The following is a 12,332-nucleotide window of genomic DNA, read 5'->3' as shown; positions in this document are numbered from 1 at the left end:
TACCATGCCTTGGTCTCTCACTCAAAGCTCTAAGTTAAGATTAAAATCGATACATAGAATGGAAGTATTTATCATATTCTGTAGAATCTTCCAAGTATGTGCACTTAAATAAGATTCACTCACTTGAAAGTTCATACGTAAACAACAGGATGAATAAACAGGTGCGACAGTTTTCTCAAAAAGGTAAAAGATATTCATTGGCCAATACTACAGGGGAAGAGTTACACTTCTTCGATCGTGGCAAGCAAGGCCGTAGCCAGGGGGGGATCAAGGGGCATTGATCCCCCCGAAATGAAAAAAATATATACATACTTTATGCTCGCTTGGTGCTCACACGACGATATTATATAGCGGCGCAGGGACATCTAGTAGTCCAACGCGACTTAAGTCAATATGTAATTATCTAAGCAAATTTGCAGATGCAGTGTGTGTAGTTGTAGTGCAGTGTGTGAAATAATAGTGCTGTGAATAAGTAGAGAGGTGAGTGACTTATGAGCCTCCTGAGGGACCGCAGAATTGACATCGACACCGAGGAGTTAATTCATTTGGTCGCTGCAAAAAAAGCTAGAAGACTAAATTCAATTTTATAATAATATTTTTATATTTTCCTTTAAGGGTTTATCATAACTATGTATATTTTATGTTTGTCTACTATTCCATAAACCCCCCCCCCCCCCCCCCGAAAATATTTTCTGGCTGCGGCATTGGTGGCAAGTAGTTAAAATTAAAATTTGCCGTAATTTTGTCTGCAGCAAAAATCTTCTCCGAGAAGTTTGCAAAAGGCATGAAGTTGTCAGCGAGAATATTAGCACAGCTTGAATAATACCTAAGGAGATCATAACGAAATGAATTCCGGTATTTTCGTACTGAATCGACGTTCACCATTTCGAACACCTCCACATGGGCGTACTCAGCGAGGGGCAGGTCTCCCCCCCCTTGAAGCAAAAATCGCAGATGTCTTTAAGTAAAATAATATTTTTTCAAGCTAATAATTTTTAAAAACTAATAAAGAGCTGTTAAAGTTCCCTTAAAATGTTGTTTTCATTCATCTTTACATGCTTAATGATTACCTATAACTTGAACAACTATGACTTGCCCATGACAATAAAATAAAATGGTAAACTTCCACACAATTTTATTTACCAAGTACTGACCCGGTTTCGACACGTAGTGTCCTTACCTTGATAATGACACTACGCGTCGAAACCGGGTGGGTACTTAGTAGATAAAATTGTGTGGAAGTTTACCATTTTATTTTATTCTCGTGGATATAAAACATTTCTACCAGATATCGCCGGACACTGTGAATCATGACTTGCCCCCAAGTTTTGATCCTGGGTACGCCCGTGCACCCCCATGACAAGAATGAAAATAATTTTAGGAGAAAATTCAACCCGTTCATTTAAGATTATGCAGGAATAACTACCGTAGGACAAATCGAAAGAGGGTTATTTAGAGTAATTAAGAATTCTTCACGTATTCCATTCGCTCCCTGATGAACAGTACATCCATGAAAAGAGATGTACGTAAGGCTCAACAGGAGCGATCATTAGATGGGATTTAATCTCACTTACGACCGAAATTCGCAAACATTTCGAAGGGGACTTGAACCCCCACCGAAATTTGGAAGAGGAGAACTCTCCACCTCCCTCTATCAACGGGCTAGGAAACAGATTCCAAGGGTTGGATTCCAAGGAATCGGAACATTTTGTCAACACTTCCAGTCCACATCAATTATTATTGTTAATAACGAAATTGCTCTAAGTTTAAAACTTACATTTGTTCGAAAAAAAACACTCATAAAGGAAAGAGTGGCTCAATGTTAATTTTTTTTAATTCGTCCTGTGTGTACCGGGCAGATGATAAAAGAAAAATGAAAAATTAGGAGTCGAAAATAGTTCTGAATTATGGCATTAGTTACGCTCATTGTGTAGCTCATTGCTCATTCTATTTAACCGCAGTAATTGGGAGACCTCTTTATGTCGTTTATAGCTTATGTCTTTTACATAGAAAACAGCGAAATTATTGATAAGATTCTGTATATTTACAAATTCATGGTGTAAAAAATACACTCCTTATTTATCTTTCGGTAAGCATTAGAGTAAAAATTTGCCTTGAAGATGGCAGTAGGGAGAGAATCGCATAAAAATTATTCTTGAAAATTAAAATATTAAATCTAGATCAAAAATTTAAAAATATACCAATAAAAATAATAAAAAAACTAAAACGCACAGTAGGTTTCGAATATGTAACGGAACATAATAAGATACGTCTGAGCAAGAGGAATGGAAATAGATCGAATCATTCTCAAAACCAAATCCCTGGTTTGTTAACCAGCAAGCATGAATTCCTCCCCTGTTGTAGCGTTCATATACCGAGATATGAGCAAAACTCAATATGATCGACTCATCAATAGAGCCGTTACAAAGCGAGACACGATTTCCCTAGCGACCTTATAAACCACGAAAAAATATTAATTTCTCGGTCACAAATTAGAAGTATTTTAATGTAATGTGAACACAAAGTAAACAGAAAGTACACAGTTGCGACATGACATTGTTAAACAAGCGTCACATTAACAACCTACTGTACTATTACAGACGCTATAAATTGTACACAACACATCTTACCACGAATTAAATGGATAGGCAATCCAAGAATTTCATGAACACGAGACTAACAAGTTGTTTGTACGCAGTTTCGCGCTCAGGTGCCAAGTACACAATTTGATACCAGAATTATTATCGATTCCTCCAAGCATCATATGAGGAAAGTGATAATTGTATTGATGGAGGGATACAAATTATGAATGATATAAATAAATAGAGAATAGCTTGCATCTGAATTTCTCGTAAACGTTTCGTGTTTGAGGAACTCGCGGCATATCGGACGTATATATCGTATACATGAGACGCGCGATGATCAGAGTTAATACAATGAAGCACGCACAGTTTAGACAATGTGGAGTATAACTTAAATAGCATTGAAGTGACATATAACCATAGAATATTTTTAACGTAATATTTTTAAAGACACTAAGGATTATCACAATAGGTACACAGTTGTCTGCGGACTAATGTATTTACTTCGGTTGAAAAATTACATGAAGAGTTTACTCGAAACTGCAAAGATTCTACACACCATTGGTATAAAAAGTATCAATCCAAACGTCTCTAGAGAAATTCTCTTCGGAAAAAATATATGTATGATGAATCCAGACAAATCAGAAAAGATAGGTTAACTGACCTCAAGTTTTCTTCGCATGAATTTAATTTAGAACAAAAATTCATTCAGACAGTACAACTTCTCACACATGATCACTGGTGCTATTCATACAACGTGAGTTATATTAACATGCGCTGAAAGGAAATCTATTCTTTCTTTCATGATTCCGCTACGTTTTTCATATTTTAATTAATTAGAGATTTTAAATTCGCGGCAACGGATTGGCGCGATAACAGCGCCTCCCTCGTCTCTTGATACGAATTAAAGTGGTTAAAAGTTTCTGGCGCCTAAATCGCCTAAACAGGCAAACAAACTACAGTTATAAAAAACTATTTAGTATCCCTTTCAACTTAGAACAAGGACTGATACATCCTTAATTTAAATAACCTTCGATTGCTAAAAGCTACAACATATATATTAAAAACCTTTTCCACGGGGACGTTCAAATGATTCATCAGTATTGTGTTCACTACGACTTTAAGACGATTCTCTGCCATGCATTGAATGAAACCTACTCATCGAAGTATTTCGATGACTTCTACAAGCTAAGATGCTAAAAGATCTAAGGGAAACTGCAATTATTATCGATGAGTAGAGCGCCAAGAGTAAATCGAAATTAAATACCCATTTCTTCAATAACCTAGATTAAAACAAAATTGCGACAACCAAATAACATGAACACAAAAATTGGTCGAAAAAAGTAACAAGGGCTTTCTTACCTTTCCATGAAGAGTTTCGTGATGAAGTTCGTCCAAGGTAGGCCGATAAGCTGCTTGAATTGACATGATGTTCCTGTAGTTGTCAAGTCTGGGCAAAGCTTCTCTCGTGAAGTGACGAAAACTTTTCGCATATCTAGTATCATAGCCCGTGGACATTTCATGATTCTGAGATACAATTGTAGGGGATGCTCCTCTGGCTCCGTCACCTGTAGCCCCATCACCAATGAGAGCAATTTCTTCAGCAGCATTCGAAGACTTCCTTTGGCCCAAGTCGTCTTCTCCGATTGCAGTATATCTCTCCACAGCATCATCTCCTTCGTTTAACGGATCCAGTTCTCCATTGGCAGAGGCGGCGCCCGTTTCTACCCGGTTAACTTGGAATCTCGTCCGCCGGTTGGCCATCTCGACTCCCCAAGAGCTCTTCCTACCACCTTCGTGATTCTTCGACGCTTTATCAGCCATTAAAACTGCGGAAAACTAGCAGAAATAGTCTTCGGTCTCATAAGAAAAATATATATACTCCACGACAACCTACACCGCAGGAAGACTGCACGCGACTGAGCACGTTGATGCGATGCTAACGGAGCGCATTGGGATCGATCTTATGTTTATATCGAGCAGTTCTACGTTCGCCGTATTCCTGAAAGTGGCGCTGGTCGTCATAGGAGTGACAGCATGGCGTTTACGTTGTGGAGTTTATTTGAAGCGACTTTATTATGCCTAAATGCTGTTTGTGTTCTTCATGAGGAAAGATTTCTCTCAAAAAGTATGTGAACTAGATACATGCTCGCTTGGCCGGTACAGCATTTAACGTGACTAACTCGTAGGAGTAAAAGTTACAGTAACTCGTGTCATCGACTTCCTTTTATGTTTACTTTTGCTAAAAGCTAAGTGAATTACTTTCTTGTCTAATTATGTGTTACTATATTGCAGTTGGATGGGGTGTTAATCAAATTCAAGGTTTTGGCGAGCAGCCTACGGTGAAATCTCAGATTCTTAATCTTATCAGGTCAATCCGGACTGTAATGAGAAGTAAGTGAGGCTTGTCAATGATCCTAACATATTTTTGATATTTCAGCTTCACCAATTACCCTGTGCATATTGCATGCGCTTTAGTTTTAATGGTATCTGTAGTTGAGTTCGTAGGTACACCAAAATTTTATCTTATACCTTATTCAACTTGTTTACGAATGGGCTTAAGCTTCTTATGTTGAACTTTCTTTTTCATTTCAGTACCTCTTATATTCCTTAATATTGTTACGATTGTAGTGAAATTAATTCTTGGATGATAAATGGAGAATATACGAAAGAACTGCATAAATGTACGAGATTTCAGAGTCCCATGTCTGAGGCAGAAATGGAAGTAACAGTGAGTGCATCGTCTGTTGAAGTTTAAATATTTTTATACCTGTTTGTGGAAAGTGCACTGAAGGTGTGAACAACCATGTTTCTCTACAAAGGATGAAATCCATGTAATAAAGCAGACACCAAAGCATTATATTTATCATCGAAAAAGTGCTCTTTATTTTGAATAATCATTCCTTCATGTCAAGTGAATTCTAAGCTCACCTGAATTCATCAGTGCGACTCAGTGTATTGGTGAATATTTTAATGCTTGTACTTGTGTTTATTTGGATGTGTGGTGTCTTCATTTCTCGCAGCTAAATCCATACAAGGCCAATACTGCTTCAATTTCGACTATGTACTACCCCACTTGTTACAGTAGCATTTTACTCACATTTATTCGCAGTAGTGGTTACGATTAAGTTTGCGAACACATTCTTGTCTATCTTTGTGGTAAATCAAGTATCTGAGTTATTAATCTGGATGCAACTCATTATTTATTAATTCCATCTGTATATATGGATATTTACTATTGCACACACATCAGCCTCCTTGGCATAACAATCAGGTCATTAGCAACACAAACAAAACAGTTGCCAAGAGGCAAGTTACTAGAGACACCTAGCAACATAAATAAAATAGATATACAACACTCCCACATCAAGTTCCAATTAAATTTATAATAACATTTCAATTTACACCCTTAAATCACAATTACATATTACATGACAATACAATTATGCATTACAAATTTTACCTATCTGGTGGTTTTATAAGTCTTTTTGGTCTACTTGTTGTTGACATCTCTTCATTATTTTTACACCCAATATTTTTCTCAATCCTGCAATCCAAATCTTTACTTGGACCTTCATTACCCTTAACATCAACAGGTTTCAATAATATTCTACCACTTTCACTCTCAAGTGGGTTCATCACTTTGTCATTAGTTTCACAATCAATTGGACTTGAATAAGGTTCAATTCTACTATAAAAAGGTTCCTTGTACAACTCATTTTTAGTGTTAATTTCTTCGAAGTCACTATTCATAACATGCCCTTGCTCCAAACCTGAATTGAACTCGCATGTTTTAATCATCTGATCAGCATGTCTATGCCATATTAAATCTTCATTTTCAAGTTTAACAATATAATTTCTGCAGCCCAACACTTCTTCCACCCTACATTTTTGCCATACTCTTCTGTTAGCATTCCGATAATCTCTAGCAAAAACAATTTCTCCTACATCAAAGTATACCTCCCAACCACTTGGTTTCCGAGAAGGTTTGCAATCTAATGTAATTTCTTTCAGATAATCAAATCTACTTCTAACTTTCCTATTGAACATCCTATAAGAAGGACTTTCATTGGTTATCCAGTGTGGAGTATTTCTATAGCTCAACAAAAATCTATTTATCAGTGTATTTAATGAGCAACCTTTGTGTTTATCATCACTTAACAGTTTACATAAAGAATATTTGAAAGTCTTAACAGCATTTTCAGCAGCACCATTGGTTGCTGGATGAAATGGAGCAGAAGTAACATGTTTAATTTTATTCACAGCACAAAAGTTTACAAATTCTTGTGAAACAAACTGCCTTCCATTGTCACTCACTAGCAATTTTGGTATTCCAAACCTTGCAAATATGTCTCTCAATTTTTCAATAGTTGTTTCTGAATCTAGCTTTGCCATTTCATATACCTCAGGCCATTTTGAAAAGCTGTCTGTTACAATGAGATACTGCTTACCTTTAATTGGACCTAGGAAATCTGCATGAATTCGATCAAATACCTCTTTAGTTTCTGGCCAATTGATCACTTCACATTTCTTTGGGTTTATGCTATTTGACATACAAACATTACAACTTTTACAAAATTTTTCAATTTCATCATCTAAATTTGGCCACCAAAAATAACCTCTGGCTAAATTTTTCATCTTTGACATTCCCATATGAGTAGAATGCAGCTCAGTTAATAACTGAATTTTAAACTTCTCTGGAATGACTATTCTATAACCCCACATGATTACTCCATTTTCAATACACAATTCATTTTTCCGTACAAAATAAGGCTTCAATTCCAATGAATCGCAATTATCTAATCATCCTGACTTAATGTAATACAAAACCTTACTAAGAACCTTGTCTTTTTTTGTAGCAATTCTTATTTGATCATTATCAATAGGTACACAATTACTAACTAAGTTTATATAATCATTCACAAAATTCTCAGTTTCATCCTTAATGTCATTTTCATCAACTGGTAGTCGAGAGAATGCATCTGCCAAATTACTGCTGCCTTTGATGTATAGTCATATTTAGACAGAAACAACGCCCACCTCTGCAACCGATTAGCTCCCATTTGTGGAATACCTTTATGTTCACCAAATAATGCTATCAAAGGCCTGTGATCTGTCTCCAAAATGAATTTTCTTCCCAACTAGTATTGAGAAAATTTTTTTATTGACCAATAAATTGCTAAGGCTTCTTTGTGAATTACAGAATAATTCATTTCAGCAGGTGATAGAACTCTTGACACAAAGCATATAGGTTTTTCCTCACCATTCTCAAAAATATGCACCAACACCCCAGCATTTCCCTTACTGCTGGCATCACAAATCAATTTTACTGGTAAATCAGGATTATAATGCACTAATATCACATCTGATGACATAATTCTTTTAACTTGAATGAAAGCTCTCTCACTATCATCATTCCATTCATATTTTACTCCTTTTTGCAACAATTTATACAATGGACCTAATACTTTTGACATACTAGGAACAAATTTCCCATAGTGATTGCAGGTACCAACGAAAGATCTAACCTCAGTCACATTAGTAGGCCTGGCGGCCTTAACTATAGCTTTCACCTTGCAAGGATCCTTCCTAATTCCCGCAGCATCAATAATATGACCTAAGTATGAAATTTCTGTTTAAAAAAATTTACATTTATCAAAATTCAATCGAAATCCAGCTTCTCTAAGCCTGGAAAAAACTAACCTTAAGTTATGTAAATGTTCTTCATCACTTTTACCAGTGACTATGACATCATCCAAGAAATATTTTACACCATCCAAACCCTGCAACACTTTTTCCAACTCTTTTTGAAAAATAGCACAAGCTGGCTTCACTCCAAATGGCAATCTATTAGGAATATAAATACCTTTATGTGTACTCCATGCCAACAAAGGTTTTGTTTCTTCCCCTAGCTCTAATTGATTATAAGCATTTGACGTATCAAGTTTTGAAAATTTCTTTCCACCTTGAAATATTTCCTCCACTCTGGGCATGACATGATTAACATCATCAAGATAACGATTAATTGTAACCTTGTAATCAGCACATAACCGAACATTAAAATTAGGTTTAAGAACTGGAACTAATGGTGTTCCCCATTCATTATTATCTACTTTGGTAATACAACCTTCAGATACTAGCCTGTCAAGTTCCTTCTCAACCTTAGCTTTAAATGAAATAGGAACTTGCCGTGGCTTACAAAAAATTGGTTTTACACCCTCTTTTAAAGTCAATTGTATTTTTCTCAACTTGTAGCTACCTAAACTTTTCTCAAATAAATCCTTAAACTCTTTTATCAATTCATCTTTCTTCTCATTAAAATTTACATTGCAAATTTCAAAAACATTTACCTTGAATAAACGTATTAAATCCCTACCAAGTAATGGTCTGACACCTTTATTAACCACAGTGAATGTACCTTTCCTTATCAAACCATTAAACGTAATTGAACTAACAAATTTACCTACAGGAATGATCTCTGAACCCACATAAGTTTGGAGTTTAACACTAGTTGGAAGCAGTATAAATCTGGTAAATAAAGCTTTATAAATGTTTTCAGGAATTATAGAGATTCCAGAACCTGTATCAATTTCCATTTCAATAAGTGTACCTCCAATATCAACATGTACCAATATAGGATTAATATTCACATTAGTACCATTAAATAATTCAATACTTTCATAGCTTGAAAATTCTTCACTATTTGAATATCCTGATGTTTGATTAGTATCAATGAAATTAGTTTCTTTACCATTATTCCTTTTACAAACCTTTGCCAAGTGACCGATTTTACCACACTTCTTACATTTATAAGCCTTATATTTACATTTTGTAAAATCATGATTAGCTTCGCCACAAGCATAACAAACTTTTGCAAAATTTACCTGTTGTTTTAAAGAATTATCACTTCTAACTTGCACTCCAGCTTCAATTTTCTCTTTAGAAACTACCCTAGCTACTCCCTTATTGTTATGCCAAGGAGGCTGATGTGTGTGCAATAGTAAATATCCATATATACAGATGGAATTAATAAATAATGAGTTGCATCCAGATTAATAACTCAGATACTTGATTTACCACATATTTGGCGACGAGGATAAACTTTAATATTTTGTGAGAAGTTTCTAATACCTGAACATAACCAAGATGAGTAATCCAGTCGGAAGTAGTGTGAAAGTTTTCGGGAATATCGGAACTATGCCTGAATTCAACACAAAGGGTGATTGGAATATGTACCATGAACGCTTGGAAATGTATTTTTTAGCAAATGGTATTGAGGAGGAGCGTAAAGTGGCAGTGCTGTTGACTGTTATTGGTGAAGAGGCTTTCAGAACGGTACGTAACCTATGTGATCCAGTATCTCCAACAACAAAAACTTATGAGCAGTTATGTTTAATATTGAGAAATCAGTTTTCACCGTTTGTATCAGTTTATCGCAAACGGATTGAGTTTTACAAGATGCAACAAAATTCCCCTGAGTCGGTGGTGGAGTGGTTTGTGCGTTTAAAACAACAGGCGATGGACTGTAAATTTGGAAATGAGCTGAATAATATTTTAAAAGACAAATTCATCTCTGGACTGTTTCCTGGGCCTATTCTGGATAGAATTTGCGAGGAAGAAGAAACTAAAACACTACAGCAAATCATAGACATTGCTATAAAGAAGGAAGGCTGTATGAAAGAGGCAAAATCAGAATTTTTTGTTAACAAACTTTCGGAAGGCAGAGTAGCTAGGGTAGTTTCTAAAGAGAAAATTGAAGCTGGAGTGCAAGTTAGAAGTGATAATTCTTTAAAACAACAGGTAATTTTTGCAAAAGTTTGTTATGCTTGTGGCGAAGCTAATCATGATTTTACAAAATGTAAATATAAGGCTTATAAATGTAAGAAGTGTGGTAAAATCGGTCACTTGGCAAAGGTTTGTAAAAGGAATAATGGTAAAGAAACTAATTTCATTGATACTAATCAAACATCAGGATATTCAAATAGTGAAGAATTTTCAAGCTATGAAAGTATTGAATTATTTAATGGTACTAATGTGAATATTAATCCTATATTGGTACATGTTGATATTGGAGGTACACTTATTGAAATGGAAATTGATACAGGTTCTGGAATCTCTATAATTCCTGAAAACATTTATAAAGCTTTATTTACCAGATTTATACTGCTTCCAACTAGTGTTAAACTCCAAACTTATGTGGGTTCAGAGATCATTCCTGTAGGTAAATTTGTTAGTTCAATTACGTTTAATGGTTTGATAAGGAAAGGTACATTCACTGTGGTTAATAAAGGTGTCAGACCATTACTTGGTAGGGATTTAATACGTTTATTCAAGGTAAATGTTTTTGAAATTTGCAATGTAAATTTTAATGAGAAGAAAGATGAATTGATAAAAGAGTTTAAGGATTTATTTGAGAAAAGTTTAGGTAGCTACAAGTTGAGAAAAATACAATTGACTTTAAAAGAGGGTGTAAAACCAATTTTTTGTAAGCCACGGCAAGTTCCTATTTCATTTAAAGCTAAGGTTGAGAAGGAACTTGACAGGCTAGTATCTGAAGGTTGTATTACCAAAGTAGATAATAATGAATGGGGAACACCATTAGTTCCAGTTCTTAAACCTAATTTTAATGTTCGGTTATGTGCTGATTACAAGGTTACAATTAATCGTTATCTTGATGATGTTAATCATGTCATGCCCAGAGTGGAGGAAATATTTCAAGGTGGAAAGAAATTTTCAAAACTTGATACGTCAAATGCTTATAATCAATTAGAGCTAGGGGAAGAAACAAAACCTTTGTTGGCATGGAGTACACATAAAGGTATTTATATTCCTAATAGATTGCCATTTGGAGTGAAGCCAGCTTGTGCTATTTTTCAAAAAGAGTTGGAAAAAGTGTTGCAGGGTTTGGATGGTGTAAAAAATTTCTTGGATGATGTCATAGTCACTGGTAAAAGTGATGAAGAACATTTACATAACTTGAGGTTAGTTTTTTCCAGGCTTAGAGAAGCTGGATTTCGATTGAATTTTGATAAATGTAAATTTTTTTAAACAGAAATTTCATACTTAGGTCATATTATTGATGCTGCGGGAATTAGGAAGGATCCTTGCAAGGTGAAAGCTATAGTTAAGGCCGCCAGGCCTACTAATGTGACTGAGGTTAGATCTTTCGTTGGTACCTGCAATCACTATGGGAAATTTGTTCCTAGTATGTCAAAAGTATTAGGTCCATTGTATAAATTGTTGCAAAAAGGAGTAAAATATGAATGGAATGATGATAGTGAGAGAGCTTTCATTCAAGTTAAAAGAATTATGTCATCAGATGTGATATTAGTGCATTATAATCCTGATTTACCAGTAAAATTGATTTGTGATGCCAGCAGTAAGGGAAATGCTGGGGTGTTGGTGCATATTTTTGAGAATGGTGAGGAAAAACCTATATGCTTTGTGTCAAGAGTTCTATCACCTGCTGAAATGAATTATTCTGTAATTCACAAAGAAGCCTTAGCAATTTATTGGTCAATAAAAAAATTTTCTCAATACTAGTTGGGAAGAAAATTCATTTTGGAGACAGATCACAGGCCTTTGATAGCATTATTTGGTGAACATAAAGGTATTCCACAAATGGGAGCTAATCGGTTGCAGAGGTGGGCGTTGTTTCTGTCTAAATATGACTATACATCAAAGGCAGCAGTAATTTGGCAGATGCATTCTCTCGACTACCAGTTGATGAAAATGACATTAAGGATGAAA

The 12,332-nt window shown here is 35.2% G+C and overlaps 3 protein-coding genes across 4 annotated transcripts in view; 2 read left to right on the top strand and 1 right to left on the bottom strand.

Moving 5' to 3' along the window:
- The window catches only part of LOC124166359 (solute carrier family 12 member 2), a 296,758-nt gene extending 292,248 nt beyond the window's left edge, over positions 1 to 4,510 (bottom strand). For both annotated transcript variants that reach the window (XM_046543838.1, XM_046543839.1), the window contains exon 1: positions 3,945 to 4,510. In XM_046543838.1, the coding sequence (XP_046399794.1) occupies positions 3,945 to 4,406 (462 nt within the window). In that variant the 5' untranslated portion in view covers positions 4,407 to 4,510. The remainder of the gene's footprint in view (positions 1 to 3,944) is intronic.
- A 34-nt stretch (positions 4,511 to 4,544) lies between these two features.
- LOC124166366 (immediate early response 3-interacting protein 1) lies at positions 4,545 to 5,459 on the top strand. Its single transcript, XM_046543853.1, has 3 exons — positions 4,545 to 4,710; positions 4,878 to 4,976; positions 5,178 to 5,459. Exons 1-3 carry the CDS (start codon positions 4,620 to 4,622, stop codon positions 5,231 to 5,233), a joined length of 246 nt encoding a protein of 81 aa, XP_046399809.1. The 5' UTR covers positions 4,545 to 4,619; the 3' UTR covers positions 5,234 to 5,459.
- Positions 5,460 to 9,728: 4,269 nt separating this feature from the next.
- On the top strand, positions 9,729 to 12,121 carry LOC124166360 (uncharacterized protein K02A2.6-like). Its single transcript, XM_046543844.1, has 2 exons — positions 9,729 to 11,563; positions 11,650 to 12,121. The coding sequence occupies exons 1-2, from the start codon at positions 9,729 to 9,731 to the stop codon at positions 11,660 to 11,662; spliced, it is 1,848 nt and encodes a 615-aa protein (XP_046399800.1). The 3' UTR covers positions 11,663 to 12,121.
- The last annotated feature ends 211 nt before the right edge of the window (positions 12,122 to 12,332 follow it).

This window comes from Ischnura elegans, chromosome 10 (assembly GCF_921293095.1).
Source record: "Ischnura elegans chromosome 10, ioIscEleg1.1, whole genome shotgun sequence".
Lineage (NCBI taxonomy): Eukaryota > Metazoa > Arthropoda > Insecta > Odonata > Coenagrionidae > Ischnura > Ischnura elegans.
This window is presented reverse-complemented; position numbering and strand designations above follow the sequence as displayed.

Excerpts from the sequence above, each read along its gene's own strand:
- LOC124166366 (XM_046543853.1), top strand. The coding sequence starts at position 4,620 with ATGGCGTTTACGTTGTGGAGTTTATTTGAAGCGACTTTATTATGCCTA. Across the intron at positions 4,711-4,877 it reads GGAAAGATTTCTCTCAAAAA|TTGGATGGGGTGTTAATCAA; the intron begins GTATGTGAACTA and ends ACTATATTGCAG. Across the intron at positions 4,977-5,177 it reads AATCCGGACTGTAATGAGAA|TACCTCTTATATTCCTTAAT; the intron begins GTAAGTGAGGCT and ends TTTTCATTTCAG.
- LOC124166360 (XM_046543844.1), top strand. The coding sequence starts at position 9,729 with ATGAGTAATCCAGTCGGAAGTAGTGTGAAAGTTTTCGGGAATATCGGA.